Below are 18,438 nucleotides of genomic sequence, written 5' to 3' on the forward strand. Positions count from 1 at the left end.
TAAACGTTTCTTGTATTTTCTCCATTCTATTTCCAAGATTTTGGATCATCTTTACTATCATTACTCTGAATTGCTTTCAGGTAGACTGCCTATTTCCTCTTCATTTGTTTGGCCTGGTGGGTTTTTACCTTGCTACTTCATCTGCTATGTGTTTCTCTGTGTTCTCATTTTGCTTAACTTACTGTGTTTGGGGTCTCCTTTTCGCAGGCTGTGGGTTTGTAGTTCCTGTTGTTTTTGGTTTCTGCACCCAGTGTCTAAGGTTGGTTCAGTGGGTTGTGTAGGCTTCCTGGTGGAGGGGACTAGTGCCTGTATTCTGGTGGATGAGGCTGGATCTTGTCTTTCTGGTGGGCAGAGCCACGTCCAGTGGTGTGTTTTGGTGTGTCTGTGACCTTATTATGATTTTAGGCAGCCTCTTTGCTAATGGGTGGAGTTGTGTTCCTTTCTTGCTGCTTGTTTGGTATAGGGTGTCTAGCACTGTAGCTTGCTGGTTGTTGAGTGGAGCTGGGTCTTAGCGTTGAGATGAAGATCTCTGGGAGAGCTTTTGCCATTTGATATTACGTGGAGCTGGGAGGTCTCTGGTGGACCAATGTCCTGAACTTGTCTCTCCCACCTCAGAGGCACAGGTCTGACCCCCAACTGGAGCACCGAGACCCTGTCAGCCATACGGCTCAGAAGGAAAGGGAGAAAAAAAAAAGGAAGAAAAAAGTAATAATAAAATAAAATAAAGTTATTAAAATAAAAAATAATTATTAAAAATAAAAAAATTAAAAAGTAATAAAAAGAAGAAAAAGAAAGAAAGACAGAAGAGAGCAACCATACCAAAAAACAAATCCCCCAATGATATCAAGCACTAAAAGTTATACTAAAAAAAAAAAATCCCAAAACGGACAGATAGAACCCTAGGACAAATGGTAAATGCAAAGCTGTACAGACAAAATGACACACAGAAGCATACACATACACACTCACAAAAAGAGAGAAAGAAAATAATATATTGTTGCTCCCTAAGTCCACCACCTCAATTTTGGGATGATTCATTGTCTAGTCAGGTATTCCACAGATGCAGGGTACATCAAGTTGATTGTGGAGATTTAATCCACTGCTTCTGAGGCTGCTGGGAGAGATTTCCCTTTCTCTTCTTTGTTCGCACAGCTCCTGGGGTTCAGCTTTGGATTTGGACCCACCTCTGCGTGTAGGTCGCCTGAGGGCATCTGTTGTTCGCTCAAGACAGGACGGGGTTAAAGGAGCAGCTGATTCGGGGGCTCTGGCAGAGGCTGGTGTGACGTTGCACCAGCCTGAGGCGCACCGTGCGTTCTCCCGGGGAAGTTGTCCCTGGATCACGGGACCCTGGCAGTGGCGGGCTGCACCGGCTCCCGGGAGGGGCGGTGTGGAGAGTGACCTGTGCTCGCACACAGGCTTCTTGGAGGCGGCAGCAGCAGCCCCAGCGTCTCATGCCCATCTATGGGGTCTGCGCTGATAGCAGCGGCTCGCGCCCGTCTCTGGAGCTCCTTTAAGCGGCGCTCTTAATCCCCTCCCCTCGCGCACCAGGAAACAGAGAGGCAAGAAAAAGTCTCTTGACTCTTCGGCAGCTGCAGAGTTTTTCCCGGACTCCCTCCCAGCTAGCTGTGGTGCACTAACCCCTTCAGGCTGTGTTCACGCCGCCAACCCCAGTCCTCTCCCTGAGATCCGACCGAAGCCCGAGCCTCAGCTCCCAGCCCCCGCCCGCCCTGGCGGGTGAGCAGACAAGCCTCTCGGGCTGGTGAGTGCTGCTCGGCGCCGAGACTCTGTGCGGGAATCTCTCCACTTTGCCCTCTGCACCCCTGTTGCTGTGCTCTCCTCATTGGCTCTGAAGCTCCCCCCTTCTCCCGCCCGCAGTCTCTGCCCACGAAGGGGCTTCCTAGCGTGTGGAAATCTTTCCTCCTTCACAGCTCCCTCCCACTGGTGTGGGTCCCATCCCTATTCTTTTGTCTCTGTTATTTCTTTTTTCTTTTGCCCTACCCAGGTACGTGGGGAGTTTCTTGCCTTTTGGGAGGACTGACATCTTCTGCCAGCGGTCAGTGGGTGTTCTGTAGGAGCAGTTCCACGTGTAGATGTATTTCTGATGTATTTGTGGGGAGGAAGGTGATCTTCACGTCTTACTCTTCCGCCATCTTGAAGGTCTCTCTGTTGCTTTTTCAAACAAGAATCCAGTCAAAGTTCACGATTACATTTGGTTGTTGTGGCAGATTACGCTTTTAATTTAAAAGTCTTAAATTTTTTCCATGGCTTTTTGTAGGGACCAGGCCAGTTACATTATGGAATGCCTCAATTTGTATGATTGTTTCCACAAAGTATAATTCAACGTGTCCCTTTATCCCCTGTATGTCCCATAGAATAGAAGTAATGTCTGGAGGACATGTTCTGGATGCGGAAAGGTATAGTGTAGAGCAGTGGTTGTCGAAGTGTGGTCCCCAAATCAGCAGCAGCAGCATCTCTTAGTAATTTGCTACAGATGCACATTCTTGCCCCAAACAACATCTACTGAATTAGAAACTCAGGGTGGACCCAGGAAGCTATGTTTTAACAAGACTTTCAGGTGATTCTGATGCATACTCCCACCAGAGAACAACCAGCGTAGAGGCAAGAACACAAGGTTTAGGATCAGATTCTCCTGGATTTGAACACCAGCTCTGCTAGTAATTACAATTTTTATTTTGGACATGAATTTGCGTCACCTTTCTGACTTTTAAAATGGGGGTAATATCTTCCTTTGGCTGTTAGGATGCTTAATATGCAAACCATTGCAACACCTGATCTGACACATATCAACTGCATGATAAGTTGGACTGTTCTATTGGTCAGCCACTTCCCTGTTTTTTCTTTTAGTTCATGTAAAAGCTAATGGTCAAACTGAATGTTTACTGGATTAGTGGGGGTAAGCCATGCTGTGGTACGAAAGGAATCTCGGGATAGAAAATCTCCACTCTTAAAAATAGCTAATACACCCAGTAACAAGCAATATATGGTAACTCCCATCTGTTTTTCACGGCTAGAGAGTTTTTCAGGTGTGAGGAAGATAGCTGATTGCTACCTTTAGTGCTTTACATTTCTTTCATATCAAACCTCCAAAAACAAAATTAGGGAAGAAAGGATAGGGAGAGTATTTCATTGCATTTGAAATTTTTTCTTCTTAATTCACATTCTTAATTCATAGAAAGGCTGACTATAAGCCTCCTGCAAATTGGCAGCATGACCCTAATCAATCTCATTTTCTACAAACCAAACATTTATAATAAAATTAATAAAACTCACTATGTAAGTTTTTAAAACTTGTGCCTTATAGTTTCTATGTTTGTTCTTACTGTGACATGCACATTTAGGACTCAATTCTTTTATTGGAAATAAACTATTCTTGAAAATGTTTATAAAGCAATTGTAACACCACATTTTGATTTTATTATTCTTAACCCTAAAATGAGAAAGAAATCAATTGTATTACAAATAGATTGAGAAGCAAGGACAACTTGAAGTTTCTTCAAATTCTAGGAACAAAATTAAAAGACACAATTGGAAGAAATATTTGCAATACATACAATAGGCAAAAGTTAATGCCCGTTATCTCGAAGGACTCCTATAAATCAATTTGAAAACTAGTTACAAAAGATATGGACATTTATAGAAGGAAAAAAATGTGATGTCTAACAATCAGCCTCACTAGTGAGCAAGTAAGTGCAAATTAAAACAATGAGATACCATTTTCATCCTGCAGGTAGGCAAATACTGAAAGTGTTGGTGAAGTTGAGGGGAGAAAAGAGCACAACTCATACTCTTCCAAGAAAGTTGAAACAGGGTAAACTGGTTCAACTTTCTTGGAAGGTCATATGGCAATATGACAGTATCCACCCATATATAAAATGTGCAACACATTCAACACAGCAATTAAATTTGAAATCTCTCTCCTACAGAAGTATTTGCACACATGAACAAAAATATATGTATAAAGTGCTAATTGAAACTTTTTGTAATAGAAAAAATAGTAGAAAATATAAATGGTCACTCATAGAATGTTAGCTTATGGTACATCCATACAATATGAACAACTGGATTTAGAATCATTCCATGGTATATTTTGAGTATAAAAAAATATGTTGTGGAGTAATATAATGCAGAATAATGACAAAATTAGAATTTTGTCAGCAAACAAATCTTTGTGTATATGTATGTGCGTGAGTGCACGTGCATACGCACATAGGGGGCTGGAAGCATACATACAAAACTCTTAACAGTGATACTTCTGATATAAGGAATTGGACAGGTCAAAGGGAGATTTCACTTTTTACTCTTTTCTTGTTTATATTCATCAAAAGTAAAATGTGAGCTTTTTGTAATTAAAAATGTATAAAGAATCTGGGGAGATGAAAAAAGACATGGGAGACTTGGGTTAGCCACTTGTGAAGGGAACGATGCCGTGAACCCCTCTCCTAAGGCAGAGGCTGTGTGCTCCCTGCTGCCTGTGAGTTGGCAAGAGCTCAGACTGTGGGCTTTGCTGGCCCAACAGGTGCTGGTACATTCCATCACTAGCCTGGCACTGGGCCTTCTGGAGAGGAATAAACAAAGTAACGACAGTCTCTAGAAGATGCCATAAGAAATCCAAGCTTTGAGGACTAGCCTTTGAGCTCCAAAGCTAGGTAAGATGTAGATTCTTGTGATCTAGGATTTGTTTATTTTGTGTCTTTGAAGTTAATGCCAAGAATCCAAGAGGTTTAAACTGCCCTAAATATTTTTTCCTCATTTGGTCTCTTAGTCCATTTACAGATGCATGTGCCTATCTGAAAAAAGAAAAAGGATCCGTTTCCGCACATGAGACTGAGTATCTTAATTATAAAAATTTCCACTTGGATTCCACTGGTAACTAAATTGATTGAGCATTTTGTTCTCAGAGTTTTGAGACGTGTATTGTATTAAAGAATTTGCCTCAAAACCTTAGACACACCTAAGGCACTATATCTGAAAGAAAATTTCAGTTTGAGGTTAGGTATCACGGCAATTTTGACCGATTGAACTTTTATCTAAATGATTGCTCAAAAACCGGAGAGCTATGCTCTAGACTTTTTCCTTTATAGCATTATTTCATTGTTTTAAAATGCTGAATAAACATTTGAAAAATCCTAATTTAGAATTTTTCTTTTAGACTTTGCATTTGCGAATAATGTAGACAAGTAAGTGATTTTTAAACTTTACTTTTCTTATCAGATTATTTCATAATCGTGTTGATTCCCTAGATTATTCCCATTTCCCAAAATGGATTTTAATGGGTTAAAAAAATGACTAACTCTTCAATAGATCAGAAAAATTGCTATGTCTTCCTGTGATATATGAATTCAAACTATGTATTCATATTTGACATATTTAGATTTTTTAATATTATAACCTAAAATAAATGAAGATGTGGGGTGAGGTGGAGGGAGAAGTTAGACAAAAAAGTTAAAAAAGGAAAAGACAAAATCTTGAAAGTAAGCATAAAAAAAAAAAAACTTAAGAATTACCTGATATTATAAATGAAGGTCTTTACTTCTTTGTTTACTGTTCCCCTAAATATGTTCAGTGAGAGCAATTATTAACATTTTATATTCACTGGAATTTATATTTTCAAAAGAAATAGTTCATAAAACTATGAAAAACATTAAATTTATGAATATTGATGAATTTTAAAGTCATCATTCTTTTTTAATATTGCACTTATGAATTTTTTCTTTGGATTCAGTCTTGAAAAACAGTATCTCCAAGCACTTTTACAAAATATAGTATAATGTAGAGTTATAATAATAATTAACTATTATTAATAATAATTATAATTAAAAGTTATAATAACTTTTCAATAAAATGTACATAAGATACTAATATGCATATGATATCTATATAAATATTTTAATCATTTCATTTAACCACTGATTTGAAACATGAATGCTTGAATATGTGAGACCTATTATAGCTGATCCCAAATATGTTCACTCTATTTTTAAAATAAACAATATATACAATAAAAATGGTGTTACTTGTCCTGAAAGTCATTTGTCAGTAGGGCCCAAAACTTATTTGTCAGTGGTACTACACTACAGATAAACGAAAAATATGGTACTGATTCACTTAAATTAAACATTGGTCTAACTGATTTTTTTTCTGACATAATTGCCATTTTTTCAGAACTATGTTTGATGACCCAGAAGATGCTGTTTTTGTAAGGTCCATGAAGCGATCGGCAATGGCTATTACCTCTCTGAACTGGGACACAGTTCCAACACGAGAGGAAAAATACCGTGAAGAGAAAGACACAGGACCTGCCCAAATGCTCACAGTTACATTGAGATAATCCTTGGGGTTTCTAGAAATCCTAGTAGTTTTCAGTTATATATTAAACTTTTCTGTGATTAGCATATTATATATTTATTGTGCTATTATTTGAAACGTTTGAATGTAAACAGAAACACCAAGGAAAAATAATTCCTACGTTTTATCTTAAGTTTCTTTTATTTATTTATTTATTTATTTATTTATTTATTTTATTTATGGCTGTGTTGGGTCTTCGTTTCTGTGCGAGGGCTTTCTCTAGTTGCGGCAAGTGGGGGCCACTCTTCATCGCGGTGCGCGGGCCTCTCACTATTGCGGCCTCTCTTGTTGCGGAGCACAGGCTCCAGACGCGCAGGCTCAGCAATTGTGGTTCACGGACCTAGTCGCTCCGTGGCATGTGGGATCTTCCCAGACCAGGGCTCGAACCCGTGTCCCCTGCATTGGCAGGCAGATTCTCAACCACTGCGCCACCAGGGAAGCCCAATCTTAAGTTTCTTTTGAAGTAAAACACGTATATAGAATTGTATACAAATCATAAGTGTTTTGCTCAAAAAAATTTCAAAAAATGAACATGTTCATGTAACAGGCATCCTAGATCAAGAAATGGAACCTCACCAGCACTCTAAAAACCTCCTTCCTGTTACCAGTCCAATGACCTATTACTCTCCACCCATCCTCCTGATTTCTAAACCATATATTTATTGTGTCTGTTTTTGAAAGGCATATAAATGGAATCATAGAAGTTGAATTATTTTTTTCTGGCTTCTTGTACTCAACATTATAAAATTGTAAAATTGTAAAATTCACCATGTTGTTGCCAACAGCAATAATTCTGTTGTCCTCATTGCTATATAGTATTCCATTGTATGACTACACCATATTGTATGACTTTCACTCTCACCTTTGGAAGCATATGCCAGTTCTGGGTGTGGGTTTATGATCTGTGGTTGGCCTACACCAAAGCACTCTGCTAGAAGGAAGAGAAAACAGAAAAGCTTTCAGCAGTTGCCTTGTGCTGAGACACAAAACTGGACACGTAAGGTAACCCAAAACGCATTGCTGATCTCCACCAGCTAAGCTAAAGCGCTAGATCTAAAGCTTATAAAAAGCAGAGGGACATTTCCCCTTACCTGATGGTGCCTAGACACTATCACACTGTACCACAGACACACGGGAGAAGTGGGGCTGAAATCAAAACAAGCAAGAGATGAAAACCCTAGAGGGAGTAGTGAACTGTCACTGAGAACCTGTGATCTCCTTCCCCCAGTGGGCACTTGTGATTCTGTGCACAGCCAGAATCTGCAAAGTCCGGTATGGTCCCTGGCAGAAGGTTGCAGCTGAGGAAAAGAAAGTTTGGTATTGATGTGGGTGAGTGGCTGATATTAAGGAAAAATGATGGTGTGTTGCTTCCAAGATTAGGTCATAGAAAGAATCAAAATCTTCTCTTCCTCTCTCTTCTTATCACTTATTCTGCAGGAAGCCAGCTGCCACATCACGAGGACACTTCCACAGTCCTCTGGAGAGATCCATGTGGTAAGGAACTGAGGCCTACTTCCAGAAGCAAATAAGGAACTAAGTCCTCTGCCAACAACCAAGTGAGTTGCAAGCCATCCTCCAGACCCAATTAACTACCTTGCAAGCAGATCTTCTAGATCCAATTTAAGCCACAGGTGACTGCAGCCCTGGCTGAAAGCTTCACAGCACCCTCCTGAGAAACCCCAAGCCAGAACCACCCCATTAAGCTGCTTCTATTTCTGGCTGCAGAAACTGTATGAGATAATGCTTATTGATGCTTCAAGCTGATAAATTTTGGGGTAATTTGCTACATAGTAATAGATTAGTAATACAATAACCCAGCCTAATCCATGGTGCTAGAAGTATTTGTTGTAAGCAAGGGTGCCTTGTGAAGCCCCTGTCAAGCTGAGAGGTGTCACAGTGCAGTCTTCAAGAGTCATACAGCAGCAGAGAGCTAGTTACTGGTCAAATAGTAGTTTCTAGGCATGCTACTACATTCATTCTAGAACTGGGAACCTGAATTGAACTCATCATGAACTGAGTGCTATTAGACCCACCAAGCAATAATGTTGGGCAGGTAAAGCAACAATCCATTTCATCATGGAAATGGTATATGTTGGCTCAGATTTAAGATGGCTCATAAACTGCATAAGCAGTATTAATTTTTAATTAGATTGCAGTAAATTGAGGATGCGATATTGTAATCTCCAGGTTAACCACTAAAAGAATAGTAAAAGAATGTGTAGTCTGATATTTTATTTTATTTTATAAATTTATTTATTTTATTTATTTATTTTTGGCTGATTTGGGTCTTCGTTGCTGCCTGCGGGCTTTCTCTAGTTGTGGCGAGCGGGGGCTACTCTTCGTTGTGGTGCGCGGGCTTCTCATTGCAGTGGCTTCTCTTGTTGCGGAGGATGGGCTCTAAGCACGCGGGCTTCAGTAGTTGTGGCACACGGGCTTCAGTAGTTGTGGCACGCAGGCTCAGTAGTTGTGGCTCGCGGGCTCTGGAGCGCAGGCTCAGTAGTTGTGGCGCACGGGCTTAGTTGCTCCACGGCATGTGGGATCTTCCTGGACCAGGGATCAAACCCGTGTCCCCTGCATTGGCAGGCGGGTTCTCAACCACTGCGCCACCAGGGAAGCCCTCATATTTTATTTTTAATCCCACAATCACTGAAAAGGATGAACAATTTATTCCAATTGCAAAAATATGGCTAACAAATTTTACTTAATCTCCTTTTTAGAGAACTAATGGAAATATATCTCATTTGTACGAAGAAAAAGATTTGCTTTAAAATGCACTCCTCAATACTAGGCACTTTTTGTTCAAGAAAGAAGGGCTAGTAGTGGCCATGATTGGAAAACATTATATTAAATACCATTTACAGAAAAGCACAAAACAGAAGACATGATCCTTACTTAAGTAGTCTAAAACTCTACCAAAATGGAACACACAATTGAGAGGGTGTTTTTAATTAAGTTCTTAGTTTTAAACAACAAAGACCCATTCAAATGGGCTCAAGTGAAAGCGCATTTATTTCAGGATCCATCAGATGATCTTATAGCTAAGAAACAGAAAATGCTGATGCATAGATTTGTGGAGGGTTGTGGTTACAAGCTGAGGCTCTGGAATCAGACGCATCTAGCTTAGCTCTTCCACTTACCAGTTATGTTACTTGGACAAGTTAGTTAATCTCTAGGCTTTGATTTCCTCTTATTTAAAATAATAATAATAGTTACTTCACAGAGTCTCAAGGATTAAGTTAGATCATGTATGTAACATGTTAGGTAGAGTGGCTTTCTCAAAGAAAGTGCTCAATGCATGTCAGCTGTTAGAGTTGACCCTTGAGCAACTTGGGTTTGAACTACTCGGGTCCACTCATATGCAGATTTTTAAAAATAAATATGTAGCACAGTACTACATGCTCCACAGCTGGTTGAATCCACAGATGTGAAACTGACAATATGGAGGACTGATTGGTAAGTTATACTTGGATATCGAGGAGAGTGGGCACGCCTAATCTCTGCGTTGTTCAAGAGCAGTTGTGCCCCTTAGGAACTATACCTACCATCATAAACCGAATGTTTGTGTCCACTCAAAATTTTTACATTGAAATCTAATTCCCAATGTAATAGTACTTGGAGGTAAGGTCTTGGGGAGGTAATCAGCTCATGAGGGCGGAGTCTCATGAATGGGATTAGCATGCTTCTAAGAGGCCAGAGAGGTAGCCTGCCTTTTCTGACATATGAGGACACAGCAAGGTGGCCCTCTGTAAACCAGGAGTAGGACACTCACCAAAAACTTGACCATGCTGGTACCCAGATCTCGAACTTCCAGCCTCCAGAACTGTGAGAAATAAATGTTTCCTGTTTCAACCACCCTAATCTATGGTAATTTGTTTTAGCAGCTCAAACTAGGACACCTGGTCTATTAGGGTTCTTCAGAGAAACAGAATCAATTGGGTGCGTGCATATATAGAGAGAGCAAGTTATTTTAAAGAATTGCCTCATGCCATTGTGGAGGCTGGCAAGTCCAAAATTTGTAGGGCAGGCTGGTGTAGACTTGAAATTTAGGTATGATTTGATGTTTCAGTTTTGAGTCCCAAATCCACAGAGCAGGCATTTGTTTGCTGGAGCTTATTTTTGTCTGTAGTTGTTGGTGTTTCCATGTCGCTGGCTTCTTCCGCCTCAAATCTGCTATATATGAGGCAAAAAGAAAACCCAGAGAAAAAAACAAAGGGTCATTGCCTGGATCCTGAGGGGCCTAGCCAGTCTGCCCTCTTCTGATTGTTTTATATATAATGTTTAGGGTTTTTAGTTTTACTTAGTACGAGGAATAAGGAAAAGTATGTCTACTCCATCTTCCCAGAAGCAGAACTGTTCAGATTTTTTTTTTTTTTAAATGTAGTTGAATTTGTTTCCTTTTGTGGCTTCTGAGTTTAGTGTCACATTTAGGAAGACCTTCTTCATGCCAAAGTCATTAAGAATTTTTTCATGGTTTCTTCTGGAATTGATAATTATTTTCACATTTAAATCTTATCCATTTGGAATCATCTTGGGATTAAGTAGTCTTATGTGAGTTTATGAAATAGATAGCTACATTGCCCTGAATTGATCAATTACACAGCTACCTGATTTATTCTAGACAAATTAAGATCACCATTTAAAAAGATGCCTTTATTGATTTATAAAACTAGAACTTAGTCCTTAAAGGCCATAGAAACTAGGCTAGAGCCACCTTTTGGCGGGGGTGGGGGAAGAATCTCCTGTTTATCTGCTAAAGTAATTATTATGAGAAGAAATTTGCTTTTTCCGAAATTAAGATCTTGCTTTTCGTCTATGCAAATGATGCTTTAATATCATCTTAGTTTACATAAGCATGCATTAATCTCTATACAATTTCAAGAGCAAATACGAGTTTTTCCAACATAAACATCAGTAAAGAGATGCAAAAACACCTTGTACTGAGCTTCTTTTCCAACCAAAATAACTATAATCTAATCCAAAACTTGACGTGCCTTTGTACTTTTTCTAAGAGCATATAAATCGCAAAAATTTTAATTTATGTGCCTTCATTTTCCTTTGTTATATTTACATATATTTAACTTTTGAAATTTGATCCCATTTGTTTTCTAGTTGTCACAAAGTGTATTACTAATTCTTTGTTTCTAATTTATAGAAAGGCAGATGAGAAATTTGCTCATGTAACCAAACTCCATAAACCCAGTGTAGACTGTGTCAGAGCCCAGTGGATTCAACATTTTCCCCTCCTTTTATCCCTCTCTTGTCTGTGTCTGCTCAGTGGCTACATTCTCTCAGGTACCTCTACATGTCAGCTCTAGCAGCTCTGGAACTGAATCCCTGTAATTTATAATTGTCCCAAGGGAGAAACAAACAAACAAACAAACATCCTTCCTCTTTGGCTTCAGGAATGTAAAATTTCTGAAAAGTATTCTTATTGGCCTAGTTGTAAACCATGAGAACTGGAAAGCATCTACCTCCTGCTCAAGAAGGGGACTGATTTGCTTCAGAAGCAGGGGAGATGATCCTGAGAAGATAAAAACACTGCAAGAACATCTACTTTAAGAATTTCTATTAAGTTTAATATCCAATAATATTAAAACTCAAGTAAACTCATATACATCATGGATGACTAAAATCTCTCATCTTTTTAAGAGCCTAGGGATTATCTACCACATCCTGTAAAATAATGGCTTGTCTTCAGAGCTCTATTATTATCTTACATCTGCAGAGAAACTACAGTGATGGTAACATATTAAGAGTGTACAATGTTGTAGTCAAAACTGCAGACCTTGTTGAGTTCCAGTTCTGTACTTTTGGATACATTAGTGGACCTCTTTAGACTTTAACCTCCTGATCTGTGTTATGGGGATAAAAATAAAGTCTACTTCATGGGGTTGTTGTGAATATTAAACAAGATAACTTCAGGGATACAGTAACTTTCAGTGGTAGCTATTATTACCACCTACTGGATTAAAAAGCAGAATCCAATTTCCTAATAAACCCACTGGCTAATTTAATATTCTATTACATCTGCTCTAAGTATAAGACATATTGGAATAGTAAGGCTATTCTTATCCTTTAGGTCCTATTTTTGTTTGAGAAAAGTTTCTTGATGGCATATCGAAAAACAAAACAAAACAAAAAAACGGGTAACACCTGTTTTGATGGTGTTATAATGGAAACATCTATTTTTGGTTATTTATGACAAAGGAAGGGAGTATAATGAGAACCAGCCTCATTTCTCTTAAACCCCATTTTCTGACCACCCCTTTCTTGAAATACATCCATGGAAATTTTGATATTGTCATGGCTTATATCTAAAGTTCTCTTTGTCCAATTGGAAAGTTACTATTAATGCCAGTTGTAGCTGTGTTAGAGTTCTGATTCATATTAGCATTCATTTCAATGAAGGGAAAATTACCTCTACGTTGCCTCATCTCTTGACTTTCCTATTCCCTTCCCTATTCTGCTTTTTCATAACCTTCCATGCTATCCAAAGACAGGGACCACGATTATACCACACACCCAGAAAATAATTAGAATCAGGGAACTCAGGTTAAAAAACATACTTATGAAAGAGGAAGCCCTGGGAGGACTATTTTTCTGGTCAAAGATAAATGTTTATCAGTGTGTAGATTGAGGTACCTTGATGAGTGAAGGGAGGCTCGTCATGATTGAGAAGTTTAGGTGAAATCTGCCTGCAGAATTCCTACTCACTTAACACTTAACAGTGATTTACTCACATGAAGTCTTCCTAGAGCAGCATGGTACAGGGTGTGCAGAAGATGTATGTGTTGGGACTGGGAGAAAAGTGAGTGTAAGGAAGAGGAAAAGCAGCAAGACAGAAAAATCTAATCAGTGAAGTGAGGCGAGAATTCTAGTCATTTTGATTTGCAATTGTGAATATTAAAATAATTATACTGTGTTCTCCAGTATTTGCTAAGTTTCCTAAAATGTTTTAAGTTCTCTAGTATTTCTTTAATATTTGCCACCCCCGACAGCAAAAAACTATGAAACAAGATGTGAGGTGGCTATATCAGTAGGCACAATTTATTTTACAAATCAACACAAGAAACTTTGAAACACAGCACTATCTTCAGATCTCATACTCTAGCTTTATTTAAATACTCAGACACTAAAAACTGATGCCAGGACAGTCTATAAGTGACAGTTACAAATCAGTTTGTGGACAGAAAAAGCCACATGAAAAGCTTACAGGAAGGTAAAAGCCTTTCAAGTGGAAAATGGCACATGAATTAGTTTTATAATAATTGTGGACACAGTATGTTTAGCCTTTGTTTAACGGACAATTTCATCAAACATCCTTTTAAATGCACATGCTGAGGTAACTGTGGCTATGCCTTAGTTCCTCCTGGGGATTTGACATTTCTGAAGGTACAAAGACTGTAGATAAAACACCACTGCAGGAACTATATAAAGTTCAGGCTGCTCAGGATAAATTCTATAGAAAAACTACAATTAGCTGAACTATGGCAAAGATCCTTTAACATGTAGCTTTTCTTCATTTCATTGCATCTTTTTTTTTTTTAACATCTTTATTGGAGTATAATTGCTTTACAATGATGTGTTAGTTTCTGCTTTATAACAAAGTGAATCAGCTCTACATATACATATATCCCCATATCTTCATTGCACCTTAATAAGTAGAACTTCACTATTGTCAATGCTATTTATATGCATTTTATTTACATATAAGTTATGATTCTTTTAACTACCCATCTCTATGGCTATAAAATTTTTCTTTCCTGAAAATCTCCTCTCTCCTACAACTGTTCTGCTTGCCTCTTTGTTCCCTAAAGCCTATATTTCTTCTTTAAAAGGTGATTTATTTTCCTTTGAGAACAACTGCTGGGAAGCCTGCCTCAGAAAGGGAATAGAAATGTTTCTCCTATATTTTGAAAAAAATGTTTCTCCCTAGGAATATCTGACCAATTATTGAACAGAATCAGTAGGAAATTAGGGCTTGGCAGACAGAGATTTGCTGGAGAGCAAGTATTCTATGAAATGTGGAATCCTGCCACAGTGCCATGCAGGTGTGGAGGCAGGGAGGACACAGTCTCGTGAGTTTTCCAGCCGCCTGCCGGGGTGAGGACTGTCCACGCTGGCACTCGCTCTGTCTCTTACTCCTCGGACAGCTGTGGACCTGCAGGAGCATCCTGTAAGCATCCCAGCCCAGCATCACTCTGAAGAGATTCTCTCTCCCCTTCCACAGAATCTTTAGGATTGCAGTCCTCCTGGGAGATTCCTGTTTCAGCCTCCGGCTGCTCTTCATTAACACAGTTAGAATTGACATCAAGTTTGCCATCTGATAAAAAGAAAAAAAAAAAAGTCATTTTGTTCCTACCGTATGCTGGACACTCTTCTAAGTACTTTACGTGTATTCAATCATTTAATCCTCAAAACAACCATGAGGCCAAGTATTATCTCTATTATCATTATTTTACAAATGGAGAAACTGAGAAGAGAGGAGTTTGTTAACTTGCTCATAGTTGCACAGCTAGGAAAAGAACAGAGCTGGCATTTGAACTCAGGCCTTGAAATCAGGATTGCTGACTGGCAAAATCCTCATTCGAATACAGTTTTGCCATGAGTTAGCTTGACGTCCTTGGTTAGGTAACTGCCTGTACAAGGCTGTTTCCTTATCCATAAAGTGGGGCATAATAAAGCCTACCCTACATTTGTGGAGAATAAAGGTGTAGAATAGTGTGTGATACGGGCTGATGTCTAACCACCAGGAGTTCCCATTCTACTGACAGTCCTCCCATATGGCTTCTCTAGTACCTGGCAACATACAGGATATTCAAGTTTGGTCCACAAAAACAGGAGAACGCACAGCAGTCAGAAAGCCTGACTATGCTCTTAACAATTTATTTCTAAAAATTTAATTTTGTATGAATTCAGCTTTGTACGAATCATCCGTCCCCACTAGTAGTGTTTCTCCACCAGGTGGTAAAGTGGACACAGTCCCTTGAGGGGTGGAGATGGACGTGCTTAGTATCAGAATCACCTGGGCAGTGTTTTCAAACTATCACTCCCCAGAATGTGCTATATATCCTCTGGGTAGTGTGGGCGGTTCTCTTCTCCAATATATGAATCATTGCTCAAGCAACTCACTGTTCCTGATGAAAATGAGTCATATACTTCAGGAGGGAGGGAGAGGAAAAATATGGAACTCACTGCCCTCACGCTTGTAGAAATTTAATTTGTTCAAGTTAATTTGTAATTTATAGATTTACTCTGTAATTTCACCTGAAGTTTCATAGTTAAGAAATTTAAAGGCTTCCGACCATAAAATCTTTGGGTAGCCATTAGGGGAAATTTAATTATTATTCAAAGACCTTAAAATCCTTTGTGAGCAAAATATAAGTAACAACTCATTAAGAGTACATGGTTCCAGGGCAGTCTCATGAATCATAAAGTAGAATGTGGAATAAACGACATTCCTCAGAATTTATTTTATTTTATTTTATTTATTTAGTTTTGGCTGCATTGGGTCGTCGTTGCTCCGCGTGGGCTTTCTCTAGTTGTGGCAAGCGGGGGCTACTCTTCGTTGCAGTGTGTGGGCTTCTCATTGCGGTGGCTTCTCTTGTTGTGGAGCACAGGCTCTAGGTGCACGGGCTCAGTAGTTGTGGCACACGGGCTCAGTAGTTGTGGCTCGTGGGCTCTAGAGCACAGGCTCAGTAGTTGTGGCCCACGGGCTTAGTTGCTCCACGGCATGTGGGATCTTCCCGGACCAGGGCACGAACCCATGTCCCCTGCACTGGCAGGCAGATTCCTAACCACTGCGCCACCAGGGAAGTCCCATCCTCAGAATTTTATGTCTTTCATTTTCTAGTGATAGCTAGGCTGACTACAGTCTTGTACATTATCCCGGGGACTCAAAACAGGGATACATTTAAGCGTGATCCTTATGTTGGTTAACCCCAAGCTTCCTTAGTCCCCTGAGAAGACTCAGTTCCTGTGTGTCCTGTGTTAATATCATTGATCCTTCCTTTCCCCACTGACCAACAGTATGATCTTGGTTTTTATACACTTACTGTTCTCCTCTTCACTCTTTTCTTTGGCAGCCTCCAACTGTTGCTTCTCATAAATGTCCTTGAGATTCTTACAGATTTTCTTATGTGCAAACCAATGTGTTTTCTGGCAGGTTTGATCGCAATATATTACCTGAAGGCAATTGCACGTTTATTTTCAAGAGGTGTAATCGCATAATTTTTCAATTATGACATTCAGCCAAGTACTGTGCTGTAAAAACGTTAACTTTTCTATGCCCCAGCCAACCCCAGACATGAGAGAAAAAATAAATGATTGTTGTTTTAAGTAAAATATTTTAGAGTGTTTTTACATGTGGCAATAGTTAATCAATATAGATGGTCACATTTAATTCTCACAACTCTAGCCCGATTTCACACATAAGGAAACTGAGGCTCAGAGAAGTAGGTAATTAAAGGAAATGAAACTGGAGAAGTAGGTTATAGCAGAATATGATAGGTTACAGAAGAATATGCTGAAGAATTTCAACCTTAAAAAACAAGAGGAAATTAACATAATCTATAGGGTAAAGTGAATGTACAGACACATGCATGTGGGTGACATTTGTATGTGAGAAGAAGAAGCCATTCAGATACGCCCTTTATAAAGATAATTCTGACAGAAGTGGGCAGTAAACCAGAAAGCTTAAAGATTGGTGACAGTCAGAAGGGAGTTGTAGTTTTACAAGGAAGAGTTGATGAAGAGATTGTAGTTAAAGTCAACATCAGAAGACTTAAGACTGCATATTTAGAATTGTTCCATTGTAGGTTCTCATATCTGCACCAGTCTCAGTCCCCTATGGATAATTTTTCTCATATTGATTCATTCATTCATATTCTTTCCTTTTTGGGGGTAGTCAGCATAGAAGCTGGGCAGCCTGGGAGTTTGACAGAAGATAGAGAGGGCACAGAACTACATTTATCCTGTAGTTCTCTTCCAAAATTATTTTAAAATATTAGATGCAATACTTTATATCTAATGGATTAGAATTTATTAGAAAACAGACGTCAACTGTTATATTTACAGAATGTTAAAACTCAATTATCAATTTGGATGAAATCTAAACCAGATGTCAATGAACTTAAAAGAACTTCATTCTTACCATTTTGCACACTGAGCATCTTTTACTTGCTCCTTTTTCTCCACAGGTAGTGCAAAATTCAACATCCACAAAACCCACCTGACCAGTGATGGCTTGGGTAAGTACAGAGAATGCAGTGGGATCAGAACCCTACAGTGGGTTAGAAGAGGAGGAAAAACACCTCTGAAATCACTGTTGAAAGACTACAGAGAAGACACATCAAGAACAAGAGACAAAATTATTAAGGCAAGAGACTGCCTTATGACAGACTATGACAAAATGATAAATGCCTTTCTGAGTACACCTTTTTCTATACAAAGTACATGGCAGGTAAGTCATGGATCCAAATATTCAGAGAGAAAAAAATTGGCCCTATTCTAGAATAAAAGTATTTTTTCAATTAGTATTATTCAGTAAGCACACAAAGATTTCAGATATATGACAATGAGCTCAGAGTGGAATTTCCTTCTGAGAATTAAGACAATATACATATTTTGAGGGACAATTTATAGGGTACATCACAAATGTTCATCTTAATTCTTAAAAGTTTAGTGCAATTTAAGTGTTTTAAAGACTTTAAACTATTTACTTGATGCTGGTCTGCAATTCTAATAGTTAAAAATTATCACCTTTATTACTGAAATGTTCCAAACACTTAAAATTAAAAAGACATAGATGTGATTGCATTAGGGTATTAAGAAAAACCAAAAATATGAAAGTTATCATATGGCTACTGAAAATCAGAATGGCTTGCTAAAGAGGATTTATGAAATTTTTTTACATGGGAAATTATAAGGGCAAATATTTATCTGCCTGGGATAATGCTATTAAGACCTATTTGAATGTTTATCTGCCTAGCATAATACTATTAAGACCTATTTAGAGCAATTACAGGGTATGGAGCTGTCTTACCTACTCAAAACAGTTCTTGTTTCTGAGTT

General features: G+C 38.8%; 2 protein-coding genes across 2 annotated transcripts in view; one reads left to right on the plus strand and one right to left on the minus strand.

Annotated features, from left to right (window-relative positions):
- LRRC72 (leucine rich repeat containing 72) overlaps positions 1-6,349 on the plus strand; it is a 41,092-nt gene extending 34,743 nt beyond the window's left edge. The window contains exons 8-9 of the mRNA XM_059933946.1: positions 5,171-5,198; positions 6,184-6,349. Coding sequence (XP_059789929.1) covers positions 5,171-5,198; positions 6,184-6,349 — 194 coding nt within the window. The remainder of the gene's footprint in view (positions 1-5,170; positions 5,199-6,183) is intronic.
- Positions 6,350-13,402: 7,053 nt separating this feature from the next.
- The window catches only part of ANKMY2 (ankyrin repeat and MYND domain containing 2), a 35,071-nt gene continuing 30,035 nt past the window's right edge, over positions 13,403-18,438 (minus strand). The window contains exons 8-10 of the mRNA XM_059933950.1: positions 17,519-17,647; positions 16,422-16,551; positions 13,403-14,689 (exon numbers count right to left, since the gene is read on the minus strand). Coding sequence (XP_059789933.1) covers positions 14,505-14,689; positions 16,422-16,551; positions 17,519-17,647 — 444 coding nt within the window. The 3' untranslated portion in view covers positions 13,403-14,504. The remainder of the gene's footprint in view (positions 14,690-16,421; positions 16,552-17,518; positions 17,648-18,438) is intronic.

This window comes from Balaenoptera ricei, chromosome 9 (assembly GCF_028023285.1).
Source record: "Balaenoptera ricei isolate mBalRic1 chromosome 9, mBalRic1.hap2, whole genome shotgun sequence".
Lineage (NCBI taxonomy): Eukaryota > Metazoa > Chordata > Mammalia > Artiodactyla > Balaenopteridae > Balaenoptera > Balaenoptera ricei.